This window comes from Aulonocara sp. 'chitande type north' Nkhata Bay, linkage group LG11 (genome assembly GCF_057382095.1).
Source record: "Aulonocara sp. 'chitande type north' Nkhata Bay isolate Kocher_YH1m ecotype deep benthic linkage group LG11, A_spYH_male_GT1.1, whole genome shotgun sequence".
Classification (NCBI taxonomy): domain Eukaryota; kingdom Metazoa; phylum Chordata; class Actinopteri; order Cichliformes; family Cichlidae; genus Aulonocara; species Aulonocara sp. 'chitande type north' Nkhata Bay.
In genome coordinates this window covers 15,853,556-15,870,273 of record NC_141354.1, presented here as the reverse complement: position 1 = coordinate 15,870,273, position 16,718 = coordinate 15,853,556, and the positions used below count along the sequence as shown (strand labels likewise).

Sequence of the window (16,718 nt, the reverse complement as noted above, 5' to 3'; positions counted from 1 at the left end):
TCGTATTGTCCAAACAACACGGTAATAACGACGGCACGCTAGCATGTTCTAGCAAAAACAGTGCTTTGTTGTGTATCTGACGGACGAAAACTAAACCAGTTCCACACCACTGAAGTTGCAGCATTTTTACAAACCAGTTCTGGTTCATCCGTTTCATTTAACGATCTGTTTTCGCTTTTCTCATTCTACGTCACCGCCATGTGCGTATGTAAACGTAGGCACTGCGCATGCGCGTTTTACCCATATTCTATCACGATATTTCATTTTCCTATCATTGCCCAACATTAATACCGGTATTACCGTGAACGGTATGATATAGCCCAGCCCTAATGAGGGGTGTTGTTTCTGTCAAAGCAAAGATGTTAATTTGCCTTTGGAAAGCTGTTTGATAGCAGGCATTGATTGTAGGAGTGTAGGAGTGATATTAAAGAGGCAATAGACCAGATAGATTAAACAGCTCCAAAAGGCTCAGAGATCTTGATAACCAAAATAATCATCTTGGCGTGTCTGTAGTTTGTTATGTAATCTAAATGAAGGGAAGGTTATGTCATAATCAGAAACAGAAAGATAGAAAAAAAGTCAACATTAGTATTCCGGCTGCCCCTGATGTGGTAGCAGTGGTTTGTATTCATAGGCTGTCATGTTGTGCAACTGACTGAACTTCAGAAAAAAAAACAGTAATGATTCAGAGGAAACAGACATTTATAATATATAATTTGTTTGTATAAAAATAAATATGTCATTAGGAAATTTTAAAGTATTGTATCATATGAAAAGGATGGCCTGAAAAAGAAAAAATATTCTTATTTGTGTATCTCTCCAACTTTCATCACCAAGAAGGAGGATGAAGGCCCATGCCCCACCTCCACCACCGGCCCCTCAACCCGCTCCACGCCATATCTTCAGAACCACTACACCTGATGGGGGAGGGACATCAGGCATGGAGGCCAAGGAGAACATCCTGAGGGCCACAGTGGATTTACAGTTAACCCTGCCACAGGGCAACCAGATTTATGTGACTGAGGATGGAAGGTGAGAAAAACAGGCCCACACAAGCACATGTCAAACATAGTTTTGATTTGTTCATTTTATTGTCACATGTGTCATGACCAAAAGTTTTGCCCATTAATCTCATATTATTTGACTATAAAATCTTCATATATCTGTAGCTATTTTATTATTTATATCTGGAAATACAAATCGAATCTAACCTTAGTTTATTGTTAGTTCTGCGATATGATTCTATAGGTTGATCTTCATTCAGTCACCAGAAAAACTGTATGTTTGTTGCTCCTGTGCATGTTTTGTTCGCTGTGCCAGCGGGGCCTCGTTGGGGGGTTCCATTCCAATTTCCAACACAAGCTTTTTGTCCCAGAGAGTCAGTGGCTGACCTGCTAGTGCTCTCTGTCCCTAATGAGGCAATTGTCTCTAGGGCAGAAAACTGGGGATGTCTATCTTGTATAAAACAACAAGAGACTCTTTTAATAACTATAGAGAATGTATCACCATCAGATGCCTCTCTATGCTCATCACCAGAAAAACTATGTATCATATTATTGTCATAGAGGCTTTCTAACATGCAAAACTAGTATAATAGAAGAGGGGCCTGAAAGCTGAAGGCTCTGCCCCCCATTCCACTTTTAAATATTGCACAAACCACGGGTTGTTATGACACTATGAAGGTAAGACCTTGTATGACCTTCTATGTTTAATAGAAGATGGTCATATTATGATCAATGCTGCTTAAAACATCAGAACCTGTTGCTATGACTGTCACGGTCCTGGGTCTTTTGACCCAGCGTTTTGAGTTTTAGTATATGTTTAAGCTCTTCAGGTTTTCTAAGTTCATTTTTTATCATGCCTAGGTTGTTCTAGATCTTTGTTATTAGATTCCCCTTGTGTCTTCCACCCCTGTTAAGTCTCCCTTGCCCTTCATGTGTTTCATGTCTGTGTCTTACGTTGTCAAGTTCAGGTTGTCATGTCTGCGTCTTATGTTTCCTGTTTTATTTTGAAGAGGTCTTGTGTTCCTGTGTCTAGTATTACTCTTCCACTGTGACGTCGTTATGTTCATGTGTGTCAGCTGTTTCCCCCATGTGTTCCCACTTCTCTCATTAGCCTCCTGTGTGTATTTAGTCTGTGCCTTCTCATTCAGTCTTTGTCGGATCATCTGCGTTTTCCCTTGCCATGTCCTGCTTTCAGGTTTTCCTCACCACATTGCCATGTTTAGCGTTTCCCTATGTTTTCTACTTGCCAGGGTTCTTCATGTTCTTCAACCTAAACCCCAGTTTAGGTTATTGCTTAGTTTGCATTGTTTTCACCCTTTTATTTTGTACTGTTCTGCCTGCTTTAATAAACAGTTCATCATCAGTTAAGTTTGAGTTTGAGAATGTCTGCACCTGGGTCCTCTCTTCGCACGCCACGCAGTTTGCCTCGGCAAACTATGACAATGACAAAGGGGTAAACACAAATCATTCATACAAAGGCTCATTCACTATCTCCACCCTAAGGTCAAAGTGCAGACTCCTCATAGACTTATATCACCTGTTATATTCTATAGTGATAGTTAGTTAGTGATTAAATTCAAGGACTAAAAATAGCACATACAGGAATGTGCCAGCACATTGCAACATATAATTTTATCTTGTTTATAGTTATGGGCTTGGGACTTTTTAGTTTTATGTTTTGTGAACTTAAAAGACAGACTGTCTCATCTAAACACATTCCAGTCATGACTATACCAGAGATGACGTAATTCTCTACTTTTAAAATAAGCGAAACAGTGGTTGAATAAAGATATGGCATATCTTTGCATTCTTCTGATCTCATAAACTTCAGTTATCAATGTAAAGTTCCAGTCTTTGTTTGTTTTTTTACTTTCATTCCTGCCTTATTAATCCTGTGATTAAGGGAAGTTGTGCCTCACAAAGGACTCAGAAACTCTCAGAGGCTTTGCTCTAGTTGACGCACCTTTGCTGCTCTCTTAAAGCACAAACTTATTTTACAAAAGTCGAGTAGTCATGTTAAATAAACATGATCTCACTATTGACAAAATAAAACAAGCTTTAGGATATTTGCTATAATCAATCACCACGAGCAGGTTTATTTTGTAGGATTTAAAAATAGTGAAAAATGTGGTGCAGATATTGCACTAGGCATTTACAATGCAGGCATGATAGTATATGTTATTACTGAATTAATACTGTTGCTTAGGCAGTTAGTTACTTATTTAGTTATTATCTGGTTGTGTGTTTTTGTTGTCATGCTCCTATTAATATTATTATTACACCTAATATATTATTTTTATGACCGCAGTGTCACACTTCATGAATGATCTACATGCCCTGTGCACCCTCGTAATGTAATTTGTCACACTTTAAATATCTACGATAGGTACTTGAAACTACAGCTTAGTAATGCTTGACCATAACATGGTTAAAAATGACCCTATGTGAACCAGGGAGGTATATATTCAGTGCTAGAGTAAATACATAGAAAAAAATAGAGTACCGGTAAATACTTAGAGATAGTCATTATGTTTTGGCATGTTTTGTATGAAATGAATCTCGAGAAGCACACCAGACACTGGGTCTGTTTTTGGTTTTAGTTGCAGTCTGCATCCATGTGTTAGTGATTGTCAATGGTGCTCTTTGTAGCAGTATCTCTCTCAGTTCTGTCATCTGATCTCTGTTCCCAGAAAACATTGGAGACTGTTTCTAGGTTTCTTTATGTGAGGATTGACAAGTAGTACTATAGGCCTCCACATGAGCACCGCAATCCAAACAGGCACACAAAGCAATGGGCATAAGTGAATGACAGAGGTATTATTTTTTATGCCCAGTGCTTTGTCACTACCTTTTTTGTAAAGACTCTTAGATGGACTGCACAGGTGAAATCTTCAGCAACCACCTTACCTTTTATAGAGCATATGGACGCGCTCAGGTTTTAGTTCTACTTCACATACAGTGTGTTATTTTTCAGTCAGAGTTTGGCAAAATTAAACAATAACATGGATTTTTGTAGGGGTTTAAAATGGATAAGAACATTCTCAGAAAAAGGTGCTACTAATATACAATCAACCTCAAATGAATGAAAAATATTTGTACAGAAAGAATTAAGATGAAGGCAATGTTTTGATGTTCATATTTAAATCACTGCTGCTGTCATTGTATCTGTATTTTGTCTGTGGAAATGGCTTAGATCAAAATACCACCCATTGTTTCATTGAAGTGCATCAAGTGAGAGTGTGGCATTGTTTCATTCCGTTCTCTTTACATCAGCTAAGCTTCGAAGACTTTGTAACCCTAGCTTTTGTCCTGCCTCCCTTTCTTCTCTTCTCATCTCCTTCTGCATTTCTTTCTTAAACACACACACTCACACACACATACACACACACACTTTCCCTCTCACTCCTATTATCTCTCTCTTTCCCTCTCAGTAAAGCACTGATGGATCTGCTGGTCGAGCTGTGTAGTCGCTACCACCTGAATCCAGCTCTGCACACTTTGGAGGTTCTGTCTCCTGAGGGCCGGTCTTTGGGCTTCAAGCCCAACGCACTGTTGGGCTCCCTTAACGTGGCCTGTGTGCTTATCAAGGAAAAAGTGTTGGAGGAGAAAGTGGCGCGCAGACCAGCACCCAAAGTGCCAGAGGTGAGTTGCAGTGGATCCTGACACCTTGAGCCACCTCCTCTTTTGTCATATGTGCTTTATATGTTGGACTATACTGTTACAGCATATTTAAAACCTGCAAATGTTTTCTTTTTTATGCCTGGCTTGGATTTGTGTTGTTTTGATTGCACAAAGGGTTATCTCATGTTTTTACAAATCAAATTTGCATTCACTGCAAGTCTTATGTAATGCCTGTCCCTCTCTGCCTTTTATCACTGACCACTGGCAGAAAGCATGGCCAGTGAATCCTGTAAGGGCCATTTCTAAGGTAGGAAGCTGGTTGGTATTAAACTGGCCAGCAAGTCCCTTATTGGAGTTTATAAACTGATTTTAAGTCTAGTGTGCTTTTTCTGCCTTACTGTCTGTCTGGATGTTTTATTCTATTCAGCATCAATCTCTTTCTCTCTGCCTTTTCTTGTCTTCGCCTTCACTCTCCTCCTACCGTTTGAATATTTGATGAGTACCTTACCTTTAGTTACCATGCATTATTTCTCTGCTCTTCTCAGGACTCACTGGCTGCTCTCTCTCCCTTTGACCCCACCTGGCCATAGGCCAGAGGCTGACACTGTTTCAGACAGCACTGTCAGTCATTGGTCTTCTCTGTTTTATCTCACATCTTCTCATTATGTAACCAATTTCAACAGCTCAAATTAAATAGCTTGTTTCGATTGCCAGTGTATTGGATCCACCCAGTAGTCTAATATGTTAGCCCAGGAATAAAGTCTACGGTTATGGAAGATATCGTTCACACTGCTATTGAAATGTTTTTTGTTGATATGAATGGGGTGTTCAAAATGTTAGAAACAAAATTCAGTAAAATGCAAACATTTAAAATTAGTGTAGTACTTATAAAATTGTCAGAAGTAAGGAATCACAATACTTTATTAATCCTTTAGGAAATTATGTAACTAAATTGATTAACTGAACAATAGTTAGCGATAAATAAACTGTTTGTCCTTTCCCGATGCACCAGAAAAACTACACGGAAATGGCTACCAGTAACAAATATGTCAGTTTTGCACCTTATTTTAATATTACATTATACTATCAGTTACCTGTTTTGGTTGCTAATTTGATTATTCTTGGTTAGGAAAAATTGCTTCAGTCACAAAGATGGGAAATTTATTTTTGTCTCCATTTAACCTTCCGATAGTCTCGAGTATTTCAACCATCTATCTAGTGACCATATTAGCAGAAACATTAAAATATACCCATGTCACAGGCTTAAAATACTGTTTATTTTGGAAAACCTATGACCATCAACCTGAACATTTTCATATATAATGGGTAAATTATAACAACTTAGCACCTCTTCCACAATTTGCTGATAAGCTTGGTACATTCACGAAAGAGGCTGCCAATAGTACTGTGGTAGAATTGTGCTTTCTTTTATTGTTATTTCTTTTTCTTTATTATTGCAGTGTCATCCTCTGTGTGTTCTCCTCTACTTTTTATATTTTTAAACCAAAATATGCTATTGTACATCAATCAGAAATATGACTATATTTAAATATATTTATATATATATGTATAAATATTAGTTAAGTATGTCTTTTAGGCTAGCATATTTTATCAGTCAGTTAACTTTGTTGTATTTTTTCCCTTAACTACATCATCCTTTTTCTTGACTTGATGATTCATCCTTGATTAGCTCTTAATGTCATCCAGCTGTTTGCGTGTCTAATTTTCTCCATCATTTTCCCCTCTGTGTATCAGAAAACTGTGCGATTGATGGTGAACTATCATGGCAACCAGAAGGCCGTAGTACGGGTGAACCCCTTGATATCGCTCCAGGCTCTGATACCAGTCATCTGTGACAAGTGTGAGTTCGACCCTACACGTGTCCTGCTGCTGAAGGATAGCATCAGCCAACGAGAGTTACCGCTGGACAAAACTCTAGCAGAACTCGGGATCAAAGATCTCTACGTACATGATCAGAGGCTAGGTAAGCCTGACCTCATTTCTCTTTGCTCTTTGTGAAATATGTCAAATTTCTGTTAGTATTGTTTTCCCAGTAGCACGCAAGATGATACAGATCCTAAGCGATGATACTTTTTTCTTTTGATTCTTTTAATGTGGAAATATTTATTCATTAATCTGTGTAATGCTATAATGGAGAAGCTGCACAATCTCACAGTCAAACGTATATACATATCATATCACACACATATCACTAACCATATTTACATGGCTACAGTCTTTGTAATGGCTACATTGATCAGGAAACAGGAGAAGGAAGACAGGATGGCATTTTTTTTCTCTGGATTTGATTTTTAATAAAAGGTTTTTCCTCTCTGTTTTTCCATCGGTGAACCATGTCGGTCAGGCAAAATTTTATCTGGGGCTTGTATGGGAGGAACGCAGAGGGAAAAGGTGAATGGAAGATAAGAGTTGATAAGAACGTACTACCTTGTGACTGTAAATGTAACAGCAGTCAGCTACCTGTCATAATAAATAAAATAAATAAATAATGATAATGATAAAATGAACTTGAGCGACTTTAAAGTTATTAGGAGTTTACAGAGGTTTCACAGAAATGGAGCTAAGGTCTGTTTTCAGAATCAGAATACGTTATTAATCCCTAAGGAAATTATGTTTACCAAATTATTTCCCAAAGGTTTCTACACAAACTGGAAGACTTGTTGCCACCACAGAAGTTGAAAGAATATATGTTTAAGGCACTACTGACGAGTTACCCCTCTGTTATTTTGTCTGTAGGTACAGGTTAGCATAGACGGGTTAGCATCCTATATTCAGTAGATACATCTGTTATAACTGTCTTTGAGAATAAATCTCAGTTGTTCAATTTTCACATTGTTTAGATAAACTCTTAATCGGGTTCCTTAATAATTGTATTTTGTTTTAGATGTCGCTGAAATGTCTGTGCCATCTATAATGTTGCAAATCTTATATATCTAAGCAGACACAGATTGCCAGATTAGTTTCCTGAATGTGGCTAAAGTCTACAGTACTAGCACCGGTAACCCTCCTTCCTTCCAGGTTAGCGTTCACGCTCCTGTGCTGCATGTGGTTACACATCACTTTGGTTACGTGGTTATATGCCACTTTACTCTGACACCACAGACGTACAACTGCTCATCGTTTTCTTCATCAAAGTACTGTGCAGCCGTGCTGATTTTTGCATCTGTCAGCTGCTTGCTCTCCACCTTGCTCAAATGCACTATGTCTAAAACAGAGAGAAAGAGGGTTGGAGCCCTCTGTCCGTGCTGTAGCCCCAGTTTTTTGCAGGTCGCATAATAACATTAGGTGACTGCTGTTGTAGAAAAAGAGCGTTTAAAATTCTAGGGGACTTGTTAAGCACATACCTAAATCTTACACATTTCACCTCTAACTCCAGTCACTTTAAAGCAAGTGTCTGTACATATATTCAAAATTGTATTAACTTTTTAAAAGATAAAATAATGCTTTGCTCTGCTGAATAAAACTATCTGGTAAACATAGGATGTAACACTTAAGATGATGATGTGAAATTTAAGCAGACAAAGGATGTTAGCGTGGATACTGGTGTGTGCTTTGGCTTGCCCTGCTATTGTCTCACAGTATCTGCTGTTATCCTGTCCATACAATGGCTGAAATAGCGAGCTTTTATGAATCATGTACGGCCTTTGTATTAATACATAATTCATGTAGTATGAAGTTATGGTTGTTTACTGCGCGATTATCCACACCCACTGGTATTTATAGTTAAAGGTTCTCTTGTGATCTCACAGTAAAAACGTGTATTTTATCACTTAAGTGATGTGACAAGGGAACAGTAGAACATTATGTCACTTTTATGGTCAAGCACTCTTGTGCAAGATTTTGGTAATCAACAAGGCCACCCAGTTTCCCTTTAAATGTTTCTTTCTCAGCATTTGGTATGCTAAAAGGTTTTTGGTAAATTGTAGGGTTCGAATCCTTTCCAAATCACCGCGTCATGTTTTCAGTTACATTTTACACAGTCCTACCCTTTTGAACATAGTAGTAATGTAGTTTACTTTCATTATTATGAGGCAATTATACAAATGACTTCCTCTTGTGAATCAGTAGTTACGTAGCGCATCGGCTGTGCTGTGACACAAAAGCACAAGCACAGCCGCTCTGTCATGTAGATGAGTTATCCATTAATGACGTTTGTGTTTTTAAACTTTATCATGTTTTACAGCTTTCCAGCCTAAAATGGCTTCTGCCCCTGCACTTAACTACACAGGTATTAGACGTATATATTGTGTGTCTTAGCGTTGGCACCATTCAAATACATGTGGTTGTTTAACCCAATGTATCGCTGCTTGCTTATTAACCCTGCATTGTTGCTGCATTGGATATTAACCATTAACCAGCCATATTAAAAGAAATCATTTGTTGCTTTATGTACTTTTTTTTAACCTGCGTGAACATCAATGCCTTCAATTTTTAAAGGCTTTATTAATAAATTGGCTTGCTTCTGCCTCGTTTCAGAACCCAAATCATGAGTATTAGCCCTTAAATGTTTGATAGTTAGTTTACCTTCCCTCTCAGTCCTTGAGTCTGTAGTTTTATCACGACACATTCTTACTTACTGCTTAGCTGATTATAAAAGTTGGGTAGAGGTGAACCTGAGGAAAAGCAAAGCTGCAGCTCCCTCTTCTGAGCAAAACTGGAAGGTTAATTTATTGCTTTTAAAACAAAGGTATCTGTTTGGAGTAATATTTAGAGTTGACTGACTGTTAAAAAAAAAACTATTTTTTTCTGTTAACCATATGTTAACCTTTTCGTTAACCTTTGCATGCAGAAAAAACCATGTCTTTCCCTTTTTCTTTCCTCCCTTTCTTTAATTATAAGGTGCTTACATTACTTTCCTCCTGCTCTTGTTTTACTTTTTTAGACTTTGTTCGCTCCAGTACTGGCAGTTTGGACAGACCAGAAAAAAAAGGCCTCCTGGGTATCTTCCAGTTCAACAGGAGGAAATCCAAGGTGAGACTCATTCCTGGGCAATATGCTGTATGTGTGCAGGAAGTATGTCTGAATTATTAAATAAGAAAACAGCATGGACATCATTATAATTCTGCCCTTAGTTTTTGCATTTAATTATTTATACAAGTATCATTAGAAAAATAATAGTGTGAAGTAATTTACAAACTAACCTTTAGCATCATACTTATAGGCCATTCATACTTAACTGATAGCTGAGGCAAGCTAAATGCATGGCTGAATAGTTTGATGCTGCATGTTAGTTGTGCCTTCCGTTTGCAGACAGAGACAACATCTGTGGACATGGATGACTTTGATGATAAAATAATCCAAAACACTGACACACAATCCTGTGTAAGTACGTCTAACAATTTTTACAATGTCCAGAAGGGAAATAAAGCTCTCATCTTAACTTGTTACTGAAGCCGTGCAATCCCATACGGTGTTCCAGTTATTCTGTATAACTGGAACATAATACAGACTGCTTCTATGGACAGACTGCTGTTTGTGCAAACTGGGAACATACCTTGGAGCCAGTGGCTTTTACCTTAAGTTGTGTGCATCATCATTGCTTAATTTTTTTAATATAAGGGATTTTCAAAAAATGTATCAAAATAAACAGGAGGACTTTAGCTTTGAAGCCCTGCGACAGACTGGCGACCTGTCCAGGGTGTACCCCGCCTCTCGCCCTATGACAGCTGGGATAGGCTCCAGCGCCCCGGCGACCCTGAAAAGGATGAGCGGAAGCGAATGGATGGATGGATGGACTTTAGCTTTGAAACAAGCATTAGCAATAGAGCAGCACTGCTAGTACTATGCCATCTGTGTCCTTTGTCATCACCTTTAGTGCTTGATTTTGGATTGCATTTAACATTTTACTGACTTACACAGTTAAGACTATTGAAAGCTTCCTGTTGGTGCCTCGGGGTAAATTGTCCTGCACGAGTTATATGTAGCAGTAGTCATAATAGCAGTAATTTAACATGTCAACAAATACAAGATAAATGTGGATGTAAGTTGCCTTGTTACGTGCAATAAAACTGTCTTTTGACAAGGGCATATGTTGTGCCTGGTATTTGCATGAGTAGATAACAAGGACCCATGGCAAGTTTGTGTTTAAGACCCACAGTCACAGTAATCCATCCATGCCTGTGTCACCAAAGCCCGTCACTTTGGCCGATAATTTATTCGTTTTAATGGAAATTTTTAGTTGTTTCAGCTTTAAAAAGTAGTTCTGCAATAGAAACCCAACATTCCCTTATGACCAACAACTTGATGACACTGCAGGACAACAAAAAAACTTTTAGCAGAAATAAATCTCCTGTAGATCCAGGCTTACAGACAGGAGAAATCTAATACAGAACCAGTTGGGGTGAAGGGAAGTAGAAGGAAAAGACAAAAGAGGACCAGAGAGAGCTGTTAGAATGAAGACCAAGCACAAACTATGGTGCAGAGAGACTAGATTATTTCAATGCAGTAATGTGTGCCGATGTCCTCCAGAGGGCAGTCATTCTATAAGATTAGTCAGCAGACTCTCAAGCATCTGTTCATCACAGGTCTTTATCAGTGCAGTTCATAACACCATTACATTTTCTTTTAAGCAACCATCATCCATCTCTTTACTTCTGCATCTGAGCACTAATTTGGTAGTACGTATCCAATTTGGATACATATACATACATATATATCTAAAATCAGCTCAAATGTTTATATATATATATATATATATATATATATATATATGTATACAAATTTGAGCTGATTTTAGAATCTGAATATGATAAACATCAGTAACATAATGTAAAAGATTTTCCTCCAAGATTTCTCTGCAGTATATCCAGATGCACATTTAGACGCTGCATTTAGCAGCACTGAAGCTGTTATAGCTATAACTAAATCAATGGCATTTGATTACATTAGCCTGCCTGCCTCCCTCCTATTCAGTACACTGCTTCTCTAAGCTTGCCCTTGACTCCACCCTTCCAACTTTGTGTCTACTGCTTAATACTGAGCATTATTAACATTATCTTCTTCTTTTCCTTTTCCAGCCAGTCCTCTTTGTCCTTTTTTTATTCTCTTCGTTATCTTTAATTATTTCTTAAAGATTTTGCATATAGGGATCACAGTGTAATTAAAAGGAAAAAAGTCAGCAGACTATGAATTAAACATCAAAACTGTTATAGACACAGCACAACTCATTTACTTTGCTGAAACACTGAAAAGTATGAAAGACAGTTTTGTTGGATTGATTAATAATTCTTTTTTTTTCTACTGGACTTTAATGCAGCTTTTTTTCCCCCTATGATTGTTTCTCAGCCTGGGCAGTTTTTAGACCACACGCATGCATTTGCACACACCAGAAAACACACACCCACAGAGTGTTATCAACCCAAAGGCATCACATTACCCTACCTTGGCTACATTAGCACTAAAAGCCCAGCCTCTTATCTCTAATTGTTCATTAGGGGCTAAACTACTGTGTGTGTCAGTGTAAGTGTGTGTGGTCATAAAACATTAGCATGGTCAAATAGCGTTATGTCTGGGAAGACCTCATTCTAAAGCAAACTCACTTCTAAAAGTTTTTTTTTAAATATGCAGTATTTATTTGTTCTTAGCTTTTTAGGGAGTGGCATTGCTTAAGTTCCTCTAATACAGTGGTTCTCAAACTTTTTTTGCTAGGCCCCCCTTTGTTTTACAAGAAAAATGTTCGCGCTGGTTGGTTTGGAAACATATTTGGCGATGCTTCATCTCCTGCTTTGCGTTTGTGTGGAAGCCCCGTCAAAAACCTGTCAATTATGCTAGCGGTGTCCAAGCGTTTTTTTTTTTTTTTTCATACTGCTCTTAGATCCACTTGCCACTGATCATTGTTCTTTTAGGTTGCATCCTTCTCCCATATGCTCTTCCAATACTGCTCCGTCTCCAGCCTTGGTGACGCTGTTCTTATATTGTTCCCTTGCTATTGAGAGTACACCTTGGATGTGTCCGTGCAGAACAGCTGGTTTATTCTCCTGCCTTCTATCTCTCTGCTATACCTTTTCAAGTGGTTAGCCAAGGCTGTGAGTATTTGCTTGGCAGTTTCTAAGGCGTCAGATATGGGCAGCTTGCTGTTTGCAGTAGGAATTTTCCTTAGTGCTGCATTCACATCTTCTAGTAGACTTTCAGAGGGTACTTCATGTAGTCTTGGTAACCAACTACAGAGGGTCCAGGTTTCCAGTTTCACCATGATCCTCTCGTTCTGGTCAGCTACGCTCGCACTCAGTGCTCCTTCTTCCATCGTACTTGGGGCCTGGTACTCAATCTCGGGTGGAGGTAATATCTCCCGCCTGACTTGTTGTCCTGGCTCTCCCTTGCCATAGCATTTGTGCTATATACCTTATGGATCTCTAGCTGTGAAAGCAGTTCCTTCTACTCAATGTTGGAACACCAAGCTATTAGTTGTTTCTCTGTCAGTCTGCTGGGTATCGAAGGTTCCATAGGTTCCACATCCTAGTCAAGTAACCTCTTCTGCTGGAAACGGAGTAGCATTCCAACAGGGCCCTGTTCTTATTTCCTTCAAGCTCGGGTCCTACCAGAGCACTTGGAGCTTGAGGGTCCTGTGCAGTATCTTAGCTGTTCCTAGGACTGTGCTCTTCTGGACAGAGATCGCAGATGTTGTTCCTGAGATCTGCTGGAGCCACTCGCCTGGCTTGGGAGTCACTGCACCTTGTGCTCCAATTACCACTGGGACCACTGTTGCCTTCACCCTCCACATCTTCTCGAGCTCTTCTCTGAGCCTTTGGTACATCTTCAGCTTCTCGTGTTCCTTCTTCCTGATGTTGCTGTCATTCGGTATCACTACGTCTATCACTACAGCCGTCTTCTTCTGCTTGTCTATCACTACTATGTCCGGTTGGTTAGCCACCATTTTGTCCATCTGTATCTGGAAGTCCCACAGGATCTTAGCTCAGTTATTCTCAACCACCCTAAGAGGCGTCTCCCATTTTGATCTCGTATACTTCTTAATATACAATACAATACAGGTTTATTTGTATAGCACATTTAAAACCAAGGGTATACCAAAGTGCTTCACAATAACACAATAAACAGTTAATGATAACAAAACCAGTAAGTCATTAAAACAAATTAGATTAAATGAAAGACAGAAGCATTAAAAGATAGAAGTAGGGAAAATTCAGAGTATCCAGAAAATGTCAAAATGAATAATGATACAGCAATTAGTGAGAGGTAAAGTTTAGCATGTATATATATATATATATGTATATATGTGTATATATATATATATATATATATATATATATATATATATATATATATATATATATATACACACATATATACATATATATATATATATACACATATATATATATATACATATATATATATACATATATACACACACACACACACACACACACACACACAATACCTACAACCACGATTACCGACACTAACAAGCTGATCTACAAAACGGCAGCAGTGATCAGTGAGATGCTTGGCTACAAGTTGAACAGCAACAAGAGGCAGTACCCTCCATGGAGAAGGAGGCTAGAGGGCAAGATCAAAGTAGCACGGAGGGAGGTTAGCCAACTAACGGAGTTGCAGAAAGGTGCGACAAAGAAGGTGCATAAGAAATACAGCAAGCTGTCCATACCTGAGGCCTTGGAAACTGCCAAGCAAAGACTCACAGCCTTGGCCAGCCGCTTGAGGAGGTACACCAGAGAGATAGAAGGCAGGAGAATAAACCAGCTGTTCTCCACAGAACCAGCAAAGGTGTACTCTCAGTGGCAAGGGAACAATAATAATAAGAGAACAGCACCACCAAGGCTGGAGACGGAGCAATACTGGAAGAGCATATGGGAGAAGGACGCAACCCATAACGGCAATGCTCAGTGGCTAGTGGATCTGAGGGCAGACCATAGCGACCTCCCTGAACAGGGTCCAGTAACCATCATAGTGGCAGATATCCAAGAAAGGGTCTCCAGTATGAAGAGTTGGACAGCACCAGGGCCCGACATGGTTCACGTCTACTGGCTAAAGAAGCTGACTGCACTCCACGAGCGTCTGGCAGCACAAATGAACCAGCTGCTAGTTAACGAGAGACACCCGGAATGGCTAACTGAAGGTCGGAAGGTCCTGATCCCCAAGGACCCCAAGAAGGGACCGGTCCCCTCCAACTACCGACCAATAACCTGCCTCAGTACTACATGGAAGCTCCTGTCAGGCATCATATCGGCTAAGATGAACAGGCACATGGGTCAATACATGAGCGGGACACAGAAAGGAATTGGCAAGAATACCAGAGGCGCAAAACACCAGCTACTGGTAGACAGAACAGTCAGCCGAGACTGCAAGACCAGACTGACCAACCTGTGCACTGCCTGGATTGATTACAAGAAGGCCTATGACTCAATGCCCCACAGCTGGATACTGGAATGCCTAGAATTGTACAAGATCAATGGGACCCTAAGAGCCTTCATCAGGAACTCAATGGGGATGTGACGTACAACACTAGAGGCCAACTCCAAGCCCATAGCACAAGTCACCATCAAGTGCGGGGTCTACCAAGGAGATGATCTGTCCCCACTGCTGTTCTGCATAGGCCTGAACCCCCTCAGTGAGATCATTAACAAGACTGGCTACAGATACCGACTACAGAACGGAGCAGTTGTCAGCCACCTCCTGTACATGGATGACATCAAGCTGTATGCCAAGAGTGAACAAGACATCGATTCACTGATCCACACTACCAGGCTGTACAGCAGTGACATTGGAATGTCGTTCGGACTGGAGAAGTGTAGTCGGATGGTAACAAAGAGAGGGAAGGTAGTCAGAACTGAGGGGATCAGGTTACCAGAAGGCAACATTGCAGACATAGAGGACAGTTACAAGTACCTGGGGATCCCGCAGGCGAATGGGAACCATGAAGAGGCCGCTAGAAAAGCTGCAACCACCAAGTACCTGCAGAGGGTCAGGCAAGTCCTGAGGAGTCAGCTGAATGGTAAGAACAAGATCCGGGCCATCAACACGTACGCCCTGCCCGTGATCAGGTACCCTGCTGGGGTAATAGGCTGGCCAAAGGAGGAGATAGAAGCCACTGACATAAAGACAAGAAAGCTCCTTACCATGCATGGAGGGTTTCACCCCAAGTCCAGCACCCTGAGGCTGTACGCTAAGCGGAAGGAAGGGGGCCAGGGACTGGTGAGTGTCAGCACCACAGTCCAGGATGAGACAACGAACATCCAAGAATACATTAGGAAGATGGCCCCAACTGACCGAGTGCTCAGTGAATACCTCAGGCAGCAGAAACCCAAGAAAGAGGAGGGAGACGAGGAACCATCATGGAAGGACAGGCCCCTGCACGGTATGTACCACCGGCAGATAGAGGAGGTGGCTGATATCCAGAAATCCTACCAGTGGCTGGACAAAGCTGGACTAAAAGACAGCACAGAGGCACTAATCATGGCAGCACAAGAACAAGCTCTGAGTACAAGATCCATAGAGGCTGGGGTCTATCACACCAGGCAAGACCCCAGGTGCAGGCTGTGTAAAGATGCCCCAGAGACAATCCAGCACATAACAGCAGGGTGCAAGATGCTAGCAGGCAAGGCATACATGGAACGCCATAACCAAGTGGTCGGCATAGTGTACAGGAACATCTGTGCCGAGTATAACCTGGAAGTCCCGAGGTCAAAATGGGAGATGCCCCCAAGGGTGGTGGAGAATGACCGAGCTACGATCCTGTGGGACTTCCAGATACAGACGGACAAAATGGTGGTGGCTAACCAACCGGACATAGTGGTGGTAGACAAACAGAAGAAGACGGCCGTAGTGATCGATGTAGCGGTTCAGAGTGACAGCAATATCAGGAAGAAGGAGCACGAGAAGCTGGAGAAATACCAAAGGCTCAGAGAAGAGCTCGAGAGGATGTGGAGGGGGAAGGTAACGGTGGTCCCCGTGGTAATCGGAGCACTAGGTGCGGTGACTCCCAAGCTAGGCGAGTGGCTCCAGCAGATCCCGGGAATAACATCAGAGATCTCTGTCCAGAAGAGCGCAGTCCTGGGAACAGCTAAGATACTGCGCAGGACCCTCAAGCTCACAGGC

At 40.6% G+C, this 16,718-nt stretch overlaps 1 protein-coding gene across 8 annotated transcripts in view; it reads left to right on the top strand.

Annotated features, from left to right (window-relative positions):
- The window catches only part of cobl (cordon-bleu WH2 repeat protein), a 75,003-nt gene that overhangs the window by 9,420 nt on the left and 48,865 nt on the right, over positions 1 to 16,718 (top strand). For 4 of the 8 annotated variants that reach the window (XM_086310785.1, XM_086310779.1, XM_086310781.1 and 1 more), the window contains 6 exons: positions 838 to 1,032; positions 4,436 to 4,646; positions 6,381 to 6,609; positions 8,830 to 8,874; positions 9,529 to 9,617; positions 9,897 to 9,968. In XM_086310785.1, the coding sequence (XP_086166911.1) occupies positions 838 to 1,032; positions 4,436 to 4,646; positions 6,381 to 6,609; positions 8,830 to 8,874; positions 9,529 to 9,617; positions 9,897 to 9,968 (841 nt within the window). The remainder of the gene's footprint in view (positions 1 to 837; positions 1,033 to 4,435; positions 4,647 to 6,380; positions 6,610 to 8,829; positions 8,875 to 9,528; positions 9,618 to 9,896; positions 9,969 to 16,718) is intronic. The other 4 variants (XM_086310780.1, XM_086310782.1, XM_086310783.1 and 1 more) reach the window with 4 other exon arrangements.